General features: G+C 35.6%; 1 protein-coding gene across 1 annotated transcript; it reads right to left on the reverse strand.

Annotated features, from left to right (window-relative positions):
• Positions 1-3,544: 3,544 nt before the first annotated feature.
• On the reverse strand, positions 3,545-12,576 carry LOC108684344 (uncharacterized protein CG5098; the record flags this gene model as incomplete). The annotated part of the gene is made up of 7 exons (XM_018188610.1): positions 3,545-4,008; positions 4,111-4,432; positions 4,724-4,905; positions 4,988-7,132; positions 7,213-8,436; positions 8,737-8,904; positions 12,498-12,576. Coding segments are annotated over 7 exons (4,323 nt in total), but the record flags the coding sequence as incomplete, so codon positions are not given.
• Between the last annotated feature and the right edge of the window lie 3,562 nt (positions 12,577-16,138).

A 16,138-nucleotide genomic window follows, 5' to 3' on the forward strand; every position in this document is an offset into this window, starting at 1 on the left:
AGAAAGCATTGACGAAAGAACGTTAATATACAGCGAATTTTTTGAATTGCACAAACTACGCGCGCCTATAAGAATCATATGTATTCTGTTGATTTACAATAAAACAATTTACATTAATGAATAATGTTCTTTCATGCGAATTTACTCTTATTGCCATAAAAAATTTTTTCGTTTTATTACGAATGATACAGCAACGGTCGGGATTATGATTAGGAGAGCTTCATCTACAATAGCTGATATACACACACGCGCGCACGCGCGCGCACATATCGTGTTTTATTATTTATTATATTTATATTACACAAAGATGTATATTTTTTCTCTCTTAATCGTATTATTGTATTGATCTTCAAATACAATTCGCCAATTTCTTCACCATTCTGTATTATTAAATAGAGTTTAACCAATATCTTTCTTAATAATTATTACACATTAAACCAGGTCACAAAAAAAAGAATTACATCTATCCGAAGACTCAAGAAAGAAAAAGAATAAACAGACGAAAGCTAGAAAGAAAAACGGAGAAAGAGAGATACAGTGGAGCGAAAGAAGCTAAGGAGAAAAAAGAAAAAAAAGTAAACGCTAAAACGAATTAGACTTAAAGTATACGTTACGAAGATCAGGAATAAGAGATACCTAATCTCGTTCTCGCCCTAACGATAACGATGATACTTCCCGTTCCTGCTGCCAATCCATACAGCGACTGTTGCTGTCACGTTTTATTTTTCTCACGGCCACATACATGAGTTTTCTTGTTTTACTTTACAGATTCGTCTTTCCTTTTTTCTTTCTTTTTTATACAAATTACTTAGGCATCGTGATATTCAGGTTTCACTGTGTTTGACGCAGTTTCGTCTCGACACCTCGCCTACGCTTCTCACTCGTGCAATTTACAAGTCGCAAGTTCGTCTCATTTATACAAATCGTCAAAATAATAATAATAATAAACGCGACAAAGACGCATGCTTCAACGCTACGGCGGGCACGGCTCTGCGTACGAAACGAGAATTGCATCAAGAAGTTCCTAGAAGATCTTTCTATAATATCTCGGTGATGCAGTAACTGCCCTTAGATCTTTTACTTATCCACAAGGCGAGCCTAAGTGACAATGTACACAACGCTATATTACGGACATACTACAAAAATTCTATTGTACACAAGGACGCACGCCGCAAATACTTCATGTACGCAAAGCCGTGTGCGCGACGACAAAAAAAACGAACAGACATATACATATGTGTGTGTGTATGTATGTGTATATATATATATGTGTGTGTGTATGTGTGTGTGTGTATATGTATATCGTTCGTTTCACTTCAGAATTTATCTTCTTCTTTTCTTCCTTTGCTTCTTTGTATCACAAATAATATTACAATTATTCTTTTTAAGATAAAATTTTTTGTTTCCCTTTCATACACAGTTGTAGATTATAAGCGTTTGGTTTACATTTCAATATCTCTCTTATTATATCTAAGCGGTACTTTTTGGCTGTATCCGTCTGTTTTAATGTAAAGACCAACCTTGATATCAAGGAGTATCGAAACGGTCTCGAAAAAGTCTCACAAAAAAGAAAATTAGGCTTTACGATACTTTTCTTCTGAAGTGTGAACTTGTCATTCTTTTTATTATTTTTTTAAAACATGATTTAAGCTTCTAAATAAAATGTTCTCGGAGATAATCTTTTTTTTTACATTTGTCGCTATGCACTATGTATGTACAAAGAATCTTTTTTTTTTACGCTCAATAACTTCGTCTCTGAATACATAGTTACTATTTAAAAATGATTACATCTAATTTATCGTATTCTATGCTGTGTGGGGAGACGTGACGGCTATTTTCAATATGTACTCAATTTATATGATGTGTATATATACATGTATATATACACACAATACATATATATGTATACATACACATAATACATATATATATTATACATATATGTATATACTTTTTTTTCTACGCAAACTAATATTATATATACATCGTATTTTTCTATGTAATATTATTATTATACAATTTTCTTGATCTTTGCTAGTTCTCCCTGATGTAGTAAGAGAATCACTTGTTAATATTATTACATTTGTCGTAGCGAAAATTTGCCTCTCTTACACTTATAAAATACAATGAGAACGATGACGACAATAATGACAGCAAAGATGACGATAATAAATTTTCGTATTAATATGAAAAAAATTAATATAAAATATACATATATAAATCAGTAATTATTACAAATTTCATGATAATGCCATAACTATTAATTTAATCGCTAACAATAAACTGTATGCGAGATATTGGGTCTGAATCACCGGTTTCACGACCGTACAGATATATTAAATATGATAAAGTGACAGTAAATATGACGCCATATAAAATGTATCACTGAATGCAATGTGATGTGTTCTTTGTTACATTATATTAGATACTAAAGTCTTACAAGTGTTCTCATTTTAATCTCGCTCGATGCGAGTATAAAAATATTTCTCTTCACGAAATTGTCAACCCGTTTACAATAAATCAAATAAAAATTTACATGAAAAGCAGCTACAAAAATATATTAATATCAAAATAATAAAAATGTAGATTTTATGTGGATCGTGTACATAGTTGAATGAGTTAATTAATTCATGTAGCAACACAAATAAAAAAAAAAATAAAACATGTAGCAACACAAATAAAAAAAAAAATAAAACATGTAGCAACAATTCTTTTTTTTTACATTTATGAGAGAACACTTGTTTTACATGTCCATGCTCAATTTTCGCGAAAAAGAAAAGAGAATATTCAATTTTCGCTTGTACTGACTTATTCGTTTTGCTATATTTATATGCATTCGATTTTGGCTGCCATAATTTTATAGATTTCAAATTCGACAGCATTAAATACAATATGCCCTGTTTGCATATTCCTGCGTACATGATGTTGTTAAGAAAATCTATAATATCTTTAGATTTTTACAAAATGAGTAAAAAAAGCAAACATCTTTATTTTTTATCATTGTTCTTCAATAGTAATATTGTGAGTTATTCTATAAATTCAAAATTTAAAAAAATTTTGCATTTTATATCTTGCCTTTATATTAAGTCGAAAAGGCCACTGTTCAAGGCCACACAGGCCAAAAAAGTTAAATTCAATTACGAAGAAAAATATTTATTACTTCATTTAACTTTCTTTCGTCATTTATCTTTTTTTTTATAATTCTCAGAAATAATTTTTTAATAGCATTTTCATTTAAACATCTTGTACATTGGAAGATATTTTTTCCGAGCATATTGATTCTAAACTTGATATCTGGAAAATTAATATAATTGTTTTCACATTTTCATACTTATACTTTCATGTTTCAGATACGTATAAAATAATACAAGGAGCAATCACAAAATATCTTATGATCGCACGATCCCGAATTCATTAAATAAGAAAGTCGATTTATATGTAGTAGAACAGAAAAAATAGAATATTAAATCAACAAACAATATATTATATTTTAATATTTTAAATTTGATCTATTTATGGTGTTACATCGATTACTCTTTTCCCTATAAATTCTGATTGCGATGTAACTTCGTTATGTTACATATAGACTGATTTTATCGCATGAGGATGTTTTGCTCCTTTATTAACTAGAACATACCTTACCAACTAGTAAGGCTATCTTCAGTCATAAATGGATTTATATTACTTAGTTTCTTACATTATTGCCCATTATTCGGTGCATCTAATTAAAGCCGGATCTTAGTGTGATATAATGTAAATACAATCTACTTCCATATTAGTCTATGCTCATAAACTCACCGGAGTTTCACGTAACTCGATGAAGATTACACTTAGGTATGTACTGATTTGTGTCGAGGTGCCAGCCTTTCGTCAGCGCGCATGGATAATGCGAGACAGCTTTACAACCACGTTTTACGCAACCGATATTCGCGCCTGTCAAGCCGCAGGAGTCACATACTGATTTAGCGGCGTCCCACACAGCCTCTTGCAATCCTGTCACTCTACCACCTACCAAACACAATCCCAATTTTCATTATTACATATTACTTTTGAACTATATAATTCCACCGCTTTTCTTGTCTTTCCACTTTCATCATTCTGATGACTTACCTGCCATATATACCCCGGCTGCCCAAACCGCGCATTGTTCGTGAAGCCACACCTCCCATCGTTGTTCCTCCCCGCCGGGATGCAGAGTCATACCCGTAAAAATGACGTTTGTGTTACTTTCAACGGAATTTCGCTTCTTCTTGCCCATTTTCGCGGAGAACTGGTCGGCTAAACCAGCGTACCTCAAGCTCCTCTTGTTTTTGCCGCCTTTCTTCTGTTCTGTCGTAATTTCCTGTTCATCGGCCGATAAAATGCCATCCTCTAATCGCTCTTTGCCAATTAAATATGGACCAAATAAATCACTTAACACGCCAGCTGGAACCTGTCGCAAGCATTTACCGTATATTATTCGTAACGTTAATACATAATTACTCGCTTCTAAAACTGCTTCTGCACTAATCGTATCGTAGCATTGAGATTCAAGTAGAATCGCTAGCTTGACATTGATTGGACCATAACGTTTGCAACACGCTTATGACGCTACGATGCAATTAATATAGAATAGTTTAATAGCCCATTGCGTTTAGTATTAAATATTTACTTACCTGAAATTAAATATATCGAGTTACTTGAAGCATTACACATAAGTAATTCAGAGAGAATATATATTTACCGTGTAAGTTCCAGTCGCGATATGCGGTCCGGCCAAATTCGGATGTGGCCTGGACGAATCGCCAGGTATAACAGAATGAGGACCCTGTTTGCAAAATACGCAGATCCAGGTTGAATCCGTAGTGTGCGCATCGTATCGCGAGGATAATGTTGAACTGAAGAGACCTGCTCTGCTGACTTTACCTGTAGATAACAAGAATGAGCGAATTAAATCTCGTTTTAAAATGAACACCTATAGAAACAATTTTTCATTTCACAGGCATACCTCTATAATCTAAATCGTTTTGATGACTAAGCCTTTTGCTTCGGCCTCCGTTCCCATTGCCGACGCTTTTCCGTTTCTCCTTGCTCTTTTCCTCTTCTTCTTCCCGAGGTGCATTAACTACTTGGATACTCAACGGACTGTCCCTTGGCCCCTCCACGTGAACCACTGGTCCTCGGGACCTAATCGAACTCGCGTTCGAACCAGAATCATACGCCATCTCCCTCAGACCATCAATCTTGGTGTTTTTCTTTGTTTTCTTCGAAGCTTGATCCTGTTTCTTCGAGCCTTTGGACATCCGTCTCTTCTTCACCTCTTTCGGAGAATCGTCTGTCGTACCAAAAATGTTCTCCGTCGACCTGGAGATTTTTCTCTTTCCACTCTGCATTTTACCCTTCTTACCTCTTTTCCCTGACAATTTTGTGTCCACTGTAGAAGAAACGTCAATGGGATTGCTCTGAATGTTTTGAGAATCTGTTATCGGTAGTATACTATTTTCGAGACCTTCGAATTTCACAGCGGCGTTGTCACCTTGGATTTGCGCGTTTGCGAGTTCTACTTTTAATTCTTCATTTTTGACCTCTGGGTCCGCTTCCACGATTCCGGCGAACATTTTTGCTAGTTCCGACTCAACCTCGACGAAAGGATTTGTTGCCGTTGTCGTATTACTCGTGTCCTTTGGACTCATTATCTTCGGGAACTCGGACGATGCGTCCTCACTGGATTTTCTTCGTGTCCTTTGATTTATTGATATCAAGTTACTAGTCGTAGTATCCTCGCTACTACTCCGTCTTCGAACCAATTGACTTTCCTCTGCTCTTTCCTCCGTGATTTCGTCTATTGCTGCCTTATTTGATATTCTTTCCTCCGCTTCTCTGGTAATCTGCTCCTCTGTTGTCTTGATCTCGGCTGCCAATGTAGAACTAGTCGTCTCTTCCAACAACGGATCAATAGTCCTCGGTTCCGTAGGTTCTGTGGGTTCAAGTTCCATGTCCTCGACCTCTGTTTTCGAGTCTTTGCTCAGCCTCACAGGTTTCTCCAGTTTTCGTTTCCTACGTTGCTTAGTATTATCATTTGAGTCGTCGTTGCTGAAAGCTGGCGATACTACTTCATCCTCCCGAGTCGGCGATTTAGACTTCTGTCGTTCCGGCGACATACTTTTAACGCTGGACGTGTCCTTTTCCTCTACCGGCATCACGATCACCGAACCAATATTCTCAGTATTCCCAAGTTTCTTATTCCCTCCTTCCAATTTCTCTAACAAAGAATCAACACCTTTTTTGCCCCTTTTCGGCAAATTCTTAGGTGACCTCACACTTGTCTCCTCATGTTTCTTATCCCTTTCAGAAGAGGATTCTCGCTTAGGACTGTCCGTAACGTCTTTCTCCATCTTAGATGTAAGATTGACTATAACAGGTAAGACATTCCTTGGCACTTGCGCGATAACACTCAACGTATCCTTAGCTTTCGAAACTTCAGACTCCTTTTTTTCCGTAACCACCCTCTCTATCGTTACACTAGGCGGCAAATTTATCACTTTCTGCGTAAAATTATCTACATTCATTTCTTTAATCTTATCATGAAGATTGGCGACTCCCTTTAGATTACTTTCAAAGTTTTTCACCGTTATCTTAGGAGTGGTCATCTCCTTCGTCGATAACGAAACTGGTTCGCTGACCGAGTTCGGCGTCGGTACAGACGAGCTGATTCCGCTATCTGACGAAGTCTCTCCGTTAAGCGGTATGGGTGGTGAGATTATGTTTCCGTTTCGATTGCCCTTATCCACGTTTCTCGCGGTCAAACTGATGGGAATATCTTGAGGTATCCGAGAATAATTCTCCGCCATAATTTCCGATGTAGATGAAAGATCTAAGGTGTTTTGGGAGCCAGGCGAACTTCTATATTGATTTTGATTTTGCCGATTGTCCACCAACATTTGTAAACTGAACAAAGGATTGCCCGGCGTGTTCGCCGGTGTGACGCTCTTCGAGGGAACCGTGGGTGTATGCCATGTCGGTGGTGCTTGTGTGTGAGCAAGTTGTGGAGTGAGTTGAGATGGTAGATGGGACGCTCGCGCTATGGATGGATGTGTGTAGAATCCAGCTGTTCCCAATGAAGCACCAGACAACGTCGGATGGATATTGAGAGCTGAAAGCGCAATGATCGCGATTAATTTATTATGAGGTTGAAAAAATACTTGCCATTAAATATCTGGAATTTAAAATTACCTTGACCCGGCGGCATCAGATGATTCCAGACAGTTTGTGGTGGAGGTGTGCCAACCGGTGGTCGGCTATGACCTGGATACTGCCCTGACATTTCGAAACACGCCCAATTGCTTAATCTTGGATTGCAGGCAGTCACTAGATCGATATTTTCTGATTTGTGTGCCTCTTCCTCACTACAGCATTCTTTCTTAATATTATTACATTTGACATTCAACTGTAAATGTGTCCAAGCTAATGATTTCGATTTACAATCACTTAAGCGTGATGATAATATATGCGTGATGTATTTGTCCAGATACACACTCTCTTGTTTCAAATTATTGTTTGTTATAACCGTTCCATTTACTTCATCACTATCAACATGCAATTTACCGATAGTTTTCAGTAATTCTTCGCCTTTTTTCGAGTTACATGACAATTCATTTAAATCAGAAAGCTTCAATAAACCATAATCTACTTTCTTGTACTTTACATTATAAAAACTTTGTACATTAGGGGAATGATTTAATTGTCTTAAAATGGCACCATCTACTGAAAGTGTCTCTTTATTGACACCTGATGAATGTGGACAATTGCAGAGTTGATTTTTCGTCTCACTACAAATATGACTGCATTGTGAACATTTTTTTGAATTTATTACTAAATTAAGTGGCTCATTATCTGCTACAGAAGTGACGTAATTAGAGTCGCAAGCTTCTTTACTATGCTGAATATTATCCGATGTCACTTTCAATCCGATATTTTGCGTGTCGATCGAATGTTTTGACACACAATTAAACAGACCAATATTAGCGTCGTAACAAATCTCTCTCTGCGATTCAGATGAAACTTTGATTTTATCTTTTGTGAACGAATACGTAAGCTCCGTTGTTTTACTGATATTTAGCGAATTAGAGTCTGTTTCCTCACCGAAATCCTTCTGGCAGCTAGCTAGCCTATTCTTTCGTTCCTCCTGCAGGTTTCCCGTTTTTATGGATAGTGATTCATTAATTGTACCAATCAGTACATTAGAATTCACTATCCTATCATCGTGTCGTGCCGTTGGTAATAATTTTGCAGAATATATCAAGTTTAAATTAATAGATTCCGTGGTATCTTTTGTTTTGTAATACAAGTCATCTATATTCTGCGCGGTATTATGTGCTACCAATGCTTGCAGATCAATCCACTGCATAAAATTGTTTGATAGCGCCCATTGTGGCGCAACGTCAAATATGTGTAGTCCTAGAAACAAAAAATTTATCATAATATCGTAACATTTTTACATTTACCATAAATTTTATTGCGTTATGAGGCGAAATAATACATGCTAGTATAATTTAAAATGTCAGGAAGCAACAGATCGATAGACAACAATATTGGTATCAGAATTTATTTTACAATTAAAAATAAATGACGCTGTAATTTACATTATAAGAAATATTTAATTTTATGATCGTTTTGGTCGCGATTAAAGAACTTATACAGAATAAAACATACAAAAAAGTATATACAAAATAAAATAGCACAATAATTATATTTTACCATTGCAGGAAACAATAGAAGAGTCGTGATAACTCACACCATATTGTAGATCTGGACTACTTTTATTTCTCTCATTTGTACTCTGACAATAGTAATAATATCGCTCTATATCCAGAAACTTATCAAATTTTTCTTCTGGCGATATATGTTTAGACGTTTGTAGAGATTCTGTAATCATATAACAGAAACATTTCTCTTCTGATCTAGATATATTGCAAAAACTGTTAAACTATAGGTCTGTTTTTATAATTAAACTAATACACACTTTTTGTACTTGAAGTGAAATAGATGTAAGTTTAAAATTTGACAAAAATTCTAGTGTCTTTTTCAGTCAAGAGAAATGCAACAATAAAAAAACAACATAATTCTCAGAAAAATCTATAATTTACATAAAAACCTTATAATTCTTCACAATATTTACACGATATTACAAATGCTAACTTGAACAAGCTGCTAATATAATATATGACATAAGAATATAGGAATTTAAGCGGTAAATAAAATATTGCAGCCTGTGTAATGAGTTTGAAATTTTTATTTAGAAAATAAATATTTTCGCCAATGTGAGACAAAACAAAACAGATCACAACTTAGCAGCTTGCAGTCTAAGTACAGGTGAAGAATTAACTCGAATGAAACGCAGCAAAACATTTAGATCATTTATGCTCTCCAGGCAAATACTTCAAGGCACGCAGCAAATATTTCATAGGACAAGTTAAAGAATCGCGAGTAGATAAGAATAAGAAACGCAGGATAACGCTTTCTCGTCTCAATCTTTTGTTCTAATGTGAATTTGATTATTTGCACTATTTGTAGCAAATATAGATTAACTTTAATCTTGGTTCAATTTACTCTTCATCTTTTTTTTATTCTTAAAATTAGAAAAAGATGAAGAGTTAGTTGTGAGCACTAGTGCTGTCACTTACAAATTGATTAAAGATATGTTCGATATAATTATAAAAGCAGAAATTCCCTATACATTCTACTGTATTATCAAGTAAAATCAGTCCCTACTCTGATTAACTTGAAAATTTAAGATACAAATTGATAAAATAATGAAATATCTAATTTAATTAATAAAGTTTGATTACTAAATTATACATTCATTATCCCCTGGCATTGGGTCTAAAAAGGTTAATTTCAGAAAAATCAGAAAAATTAAAAGTTAATAGTTACCGATAAAACTAATTTAACTAAATTAAGTTAAAAAGTTAAGAGTCTACAATGAAATACTAAGTTAAATTAAAATTAATTAACATTACAATCTTTTAGCTTAACTTTTAACTTTTAACCCTGAATAAAATATATATGTTATAATTAAAAATATTTGAATGAAAATATTTCATTTTTATATTCATTTTTACATTCAAATTAAATCAATATACAATAACGGCTTTAATGCAATTAGTGCGCTCTAGTACGAATTTGCTATTAAATTAATACACATTAAAGGCTGCTTTATATAAAGTATCTAACTGTAGTAACATAATATAATTAACTTTGACAATAAAATAATACATGTATATTCTGTTAATAGATAACGTAACATCATTACTGGGTATTTAATTGTTTAAGACGTTTAAAGCTCGATTGCATCAACATTACTTTGAACATGACTTTAAGTGAGGCTCTCTCCCTGTCTTTTTCTTCTCTTCTGTTTAAAAAAGAGAAAAAGAGAGTTTTAAGCCTTGCTTAATGCAAGTAACAAAGTATAACAAAGTAACGTTGATGTAATCAAACCTAAATACTTTTACATTTAACTTCATCATGCTAATTTCACGAACAGCAGTTTTCAGTATAATGCAAGTGACCGAATTCGCTATTAAATACACACACAGACACACACGCCTTACGCTTCCACCTTCCGTCAAGAACATTCACTTTGCTTTTATTCATACGACCCATTGACACCGACTATCAAAACAGCTATATCCACTACGTGTATCGGCGAATCGTCAGCTCGTATGTACACTTTCGAGCATAACCACGATGAAAGACTGACGCGTCCATTGCGATTTGCCACTTTGTCGGATATTTCTTTTTTTTCAAATCGTACCATCACATCGCAAAAATGCGTCAAACCATCGACTCATCGGCATTCGTGAAGAAGTAACGTGGCGATTGTATTATCAACGTTGACGCTTGGAAAAGGAGAAAATGAGGTGAGGACAGAAGATGAGATTTTGAAAAAGAATGGAAAAAATCGCGACGGTAATCGTTCCTAACGGTCCACTGCGAGCTTTGGCTTCCACGTTGTCATCGTTGTCCTCGCGCGGAGGACATCAATATCGCTATTGTGGTGACATTCATGAGAGGAGACGTACAGCACGCACAAAGCTTGCAGCGCAACATTGCTACAACGTTGCTAAAACGAATGATCTGTGCTGTACATATAATATGATCAGCCCGGTGTCACATGCTCCGAGAATCGGCTCGCAATCCCGATGACACGCACCGCGCGTTTACTTACACACGCCGTTTACAGGGTAGGAGAGAAACGGAGTAGAAAGAACGGAGTACAACATGCATACACGAAAGGCTATAGCGACGACAGTGGTGCCGAACACGTTTATCCCGTACATTTACTGTGCAGATACACGTATATGTACTGTACACTCGCGCGGCCGTACACATCGATAGCATGTCGTGCGGACACCTATGCACGCGCGGGTTAGACGTGTCATGAACGAACAAGAGCGAGAGAGCGAGAGAGAGAGAGAGAGGGGGGGGAGGAGGAAGGAGGGACAGACAAAGAAGAGAGAGAAAAAGAGGGGGAGGCGCAGAAAGGAGGCCCGTGGTCCACGCACCCCGTGTCGATGAACGTTTTTGAAGAAGCACCGGCCATGTGTCACCGCTGACCGAGACATCCACGATGGAGCACGACAACCGCCGCGAGTATATATGTATATCGCGAGTAGTCACCGTAAATCACATCGACAAGACGGGATAAACCGGCGACAGTAACAGTAGCAACAGCGAATCCACGTATCAGACGTACGCACACATATGCAGCGCGCGCACACACGCACACATACGTACATACATACATACACACGCACGCATGCAGCATACACGATGCGCGACAGATCAACGTAACGCACGTACGTTACACACGGCGTCGTATTGCCCACCGGCGGCAACGACGACGATTACGGCGGTGGGTGGGAAAAAAGGAATAAATTTGACGAGCAGAAAGGAGGAAGAAAAAACGAAGCAACACGTAATAATACGCACGTTTTGATCGCACTGACACGAGTCACATGAGTGCACAAATCGTAAATGCGATCCGGTGTGTACGGTACGGAATTGCGCGCCGATCGCGCCAGCGAAAAACCACACAGCGACGCACACACGAAGAGAGAGAGAGAAAGAGAGGGAGAGAGAGAGAGATAGAGAGGGAGAGAGAGAGAGAGACGACAGAGTAGCGAGAGCGCGCCGGAACGGAACGGAACGCCGTGGCGCGACGCGGCGCGATTCGCCTCTACTCCCCTTAGCCCCTTGGCCCTTCACGCGATTATCGCGCGGGCACACAATATAATATTCACTTGCGTTTTCCCGATCTGACAACGGGATCTCGTCACCGCACTACCACCGAAACGCCAACGTTGTCGACGATGATCACACGACGAAGGAAGGCACGAAAGGTGCGTGGACTGATCGTCGTCGGCCCCAATCACTCGGCACAGAAAATGGATTATGGAACGGCAGAAAAGATACATACACACAACTGCGAATATAACAACAGACTTTCATGCACCTACCGCAACGAAACCCTATCGCCACGGACGATTTTACGATTTTCAGCCCCAAAATCGTCGGGGCATCAACCAAATCAGTATTTCAACAATGGTGACCATCCATACAGCGAGCCAGACCATCATGCGCCGGCCTGACATCTAGCGGTGGCGGCATGAATCACGTTTTTGTTTCTCAAGCAAGCCGATGCGTCGCAACTAGAGAGCCTGAAAAGGTAAAGTCACTAGATTTCTTAAATATGACCGGTATTCATAGTCAGTTCTTATTTCAAGACTGTCTTAAGTAATATCTTAAGACGCGAACGCGGCCCTCTGATTGGTTCGTTTGGCATTTTAAGACTGTACTTAAGACGATCTTGAATATAAAAATCGACTATGAATACTGCCTATGTACTGCAAATGATTTCAGATATGTCACGTCAAAATGACCGAAGTGCACATAGTACACGGTTTCAAGCATGTGGTGGTTGATGGTTCATCTTTTAAAGAGTTCACTCTTGTCCTTTCATATACTTTCATGCACTAAACTTCTCTACAACAAATAAACCTGTATTAAACTAAATAATACAAGCATTTATATATTTTTGTTAGTCATAAATAAATTAATTACAATTAAAAAACATTCATTTACGTACTTGACACCTTTATTTTCCAAAATAAAAGTACATATACAGAAATGCATATATTTGAAATGGCCGCGTTTCGCGTCAAAATAGTGCGAGTTTGCGGTATTTTAGAAATCTAGTGACTTACTCCAGGGAAGATTGATTGCACGTGTTTGCCCGTGTCCAATCAGAATGGGGGTCACATGAGTGACCCAGTTTACTTCAATCTTTCCATGTCTATGGAATTTTGATGGTCGAATCCAATCAAAAGAGACGAGGCACATTAAGTCGGTTCTACATTAGTTGCTAATCGCAAATTGTTGTAACAGCCAATCTGAAGCTTGCATTTTGAAATCAACGCTTCATATTGGCTGTCGCACAAACTTGCGATCGGCTTGCAACTAATGTAGAACCGGCTTTATGCTCTCTTGATTAGAATCCTATTCAGGCTCGTATTCAGGATATTAATCATGAAATTTTATCCCTAGGATGAAAAGTAAAAAGTGAAAAATTTCTCCATTAATTTCAATAGTAAAAATTTTCACTTTTCACTTTTCATCCTAGGGATAAAATTTCATGATTGATATCCACAACGCGCTTACAATGATGTCATAACATGCTATAATTTATGTTATGCATACTATAGAATTTTAGAGACGAATACTCATATTCATAGTCAGGCCTTATATTTAAGTTTTCCTTTAATTTATTTTTAGATACTCTACGAATTATTTCATTGGCTGCTGAGCATCTAAAGGAGCATATAATAAATTTAAGGAAGCCTTATGTACAAGTTTTGACTATGAATACGGGCAAAAAGCGCATTTTGAAATACAGACCTATATTTATAATGGATCTTTTACAATAAGCCATTAGTCATAAATCAGAAGTCAAAAGCTAAACATTGGTGACTGTGATTGGTCAATTTTTAGCTTCTGATTTCTGATTTATGACTAATGACCCAGCAAATGAGAATGGATTGAAATGGATTAAAATGGATTCAGATTTTTAGAAATAAGGATTCATTATATATTAAAATCCTGAATCCTTTTCAATCTTGAATGAATTTTTATTCCTTTATAGGAATTGCATGAAATAAATACCTATTCCTTTTCAATCTTGAATGCATTTTTATTCATTTATAAGAATGGAAAATATTTCTATGTAAATTTCTATGAAAATTTTTTAATCTAGAAATAATATTATAGTATTATAGTATTTTGTGTGCAACGCGAATACTGCTTAATTTAAAATTCTGAATAGGAAATGCAGTTTTTCATTCCAGTTGAATCTAAAAATAATATCAGCCATTTCTGTGCATTGTGAATACTGCTAAATTCAAAATTCTGAATAGGAAGTGCAGTTTCTTAATCCATGAATAAAAAAAAGTTTTTCTTTTATTGACCCATTTTCTTAAATAGGCCAAGAATACTATTCAAAATTGTGAGTAGAAAAATTGTTTTATTTAAAAATGCATCATGTATGCTATTTTATTCAGAATTATAAATAAGAAATTTTTCGTTTTAATTCAATTAAGTTAAAAAAAAGTTGTACCGTAAAAATATACCATGAGAGAGAGAGAGAGAGAGAGAGAGAGAGAGAGAGAGAGAGAGAGAGAATTCTACTTCATGTAATAATTAAAAGAAACATAAAAAGAACTACGTAAATATATACAATAAATGTTACATATGTAAATTTCTTATTTTTAATTAATAAATTAATTGCTTTTATGTTTATTTTATCCCAGTAAATGAGAATGGATTAAATTGGATTGAAATTTTTTTCTAAGCGAATATATATTTTAAATAGCAAATACTTTTTTTTGGATTTAATTGGATTCAATTGGATTCAATTAGATTCAATTGGATGTAATTGGATTGAAAAATTACATTTCCTATTCAAAATTTTGAATTGGACAGTATTCACAATGTATTGTTTGTGCACAGAAAAAGCTAATATTATTTTTAGATTGAAAGGCATAGAGGTTAGCTTCATGCAATTCCTATAAATAAATAAAAATAAATAAATAAAAATGCATTCAGGATTGAAAAGCATTCATTTTAACATTCGTGAATCAATATTTCTGGAAATCTGAATTCATTTCAATTCATTTCAATCCACTCTTGTTTGTTAAGCAGTGAGTCTTTCATTTAGTATATTCCATTCTAAAATACGGACCATATTTGATTGGTACATTCCATTAGATTCTAAAATATATCAATCAGATGAGAGTCCACTGAGCAAAAAGGGGATTTATCTATTATTAAGGTTTATTTATTATAATTCGTAACGTAGAATAATTTTGTCTACTATAGATAATCTTTAATATCATCTTTCTTATTTATTACTGTTTATTATTTCTCTAATGCCGTGTTTAGGCAGTGAGGTTATGTAGAGCTCAGTGAGCGATGGAGCGACTTAAAACTCCATCGCTACGTTACGAATTATAATAAATAAACTATAATAAATAAAATATAATTAATAATAGATAAATTCTCTTTTTGCTCAGTAAGCGGTCGTTGCTTCTGGATGTACCCAATGAATATACCCAAAATGCGCAAAAGCTGACAAGAACACACCTTTGTTTTTTCCACCATGACTAGAACTATGATGCGCGGCATTTTGCCTCGGAAACTGTGGCTTTTTCGTTTCTTGTGACGTCGAAACTCATTGATCGTTAATCCGATGGACGTATTCTAAAAAAAATTTATAAAGAATGATAGAATTTCTCATTAATTCATATCATTTTCTATAAGTTTATATAATTTTCTATCTTTTCTATCGTTGACCTCGCGAGCATCACGATTGATCAGATATGAATTCTATCGTATTTTATCAGGTTATATAAGATTTGCACAAAATTCTTATATAAAATTTAATTCAACATTAATTTAGTTAACTCATGAACCAAATTTTATATTTAAAATGATAGAATTATTCTATTTGTATTATATGTAAATAGAATATTTGCTCGTTTTCTATCAATTCTTTTTTTATCAGGGCCGTTCTCCATCGTCTGCTACGAACGCGACGGCTCGCATT

The sequence above is a fragment of the Atta colombica genome, unplaced genomic scaffold (assembly GCF_001594045.1).
Source record: "Atta colombica isolate Treedump-2 unplaced genomic scaffold, Acol1.0 scaffold134, whole genome shotgun sequence".
NCBI classification, from domain to species: Eukaryota; Metazoa; Arthropoda; class Insecta; order Hymenoptera; family Formicidae; genus Atta; species Atta colombica.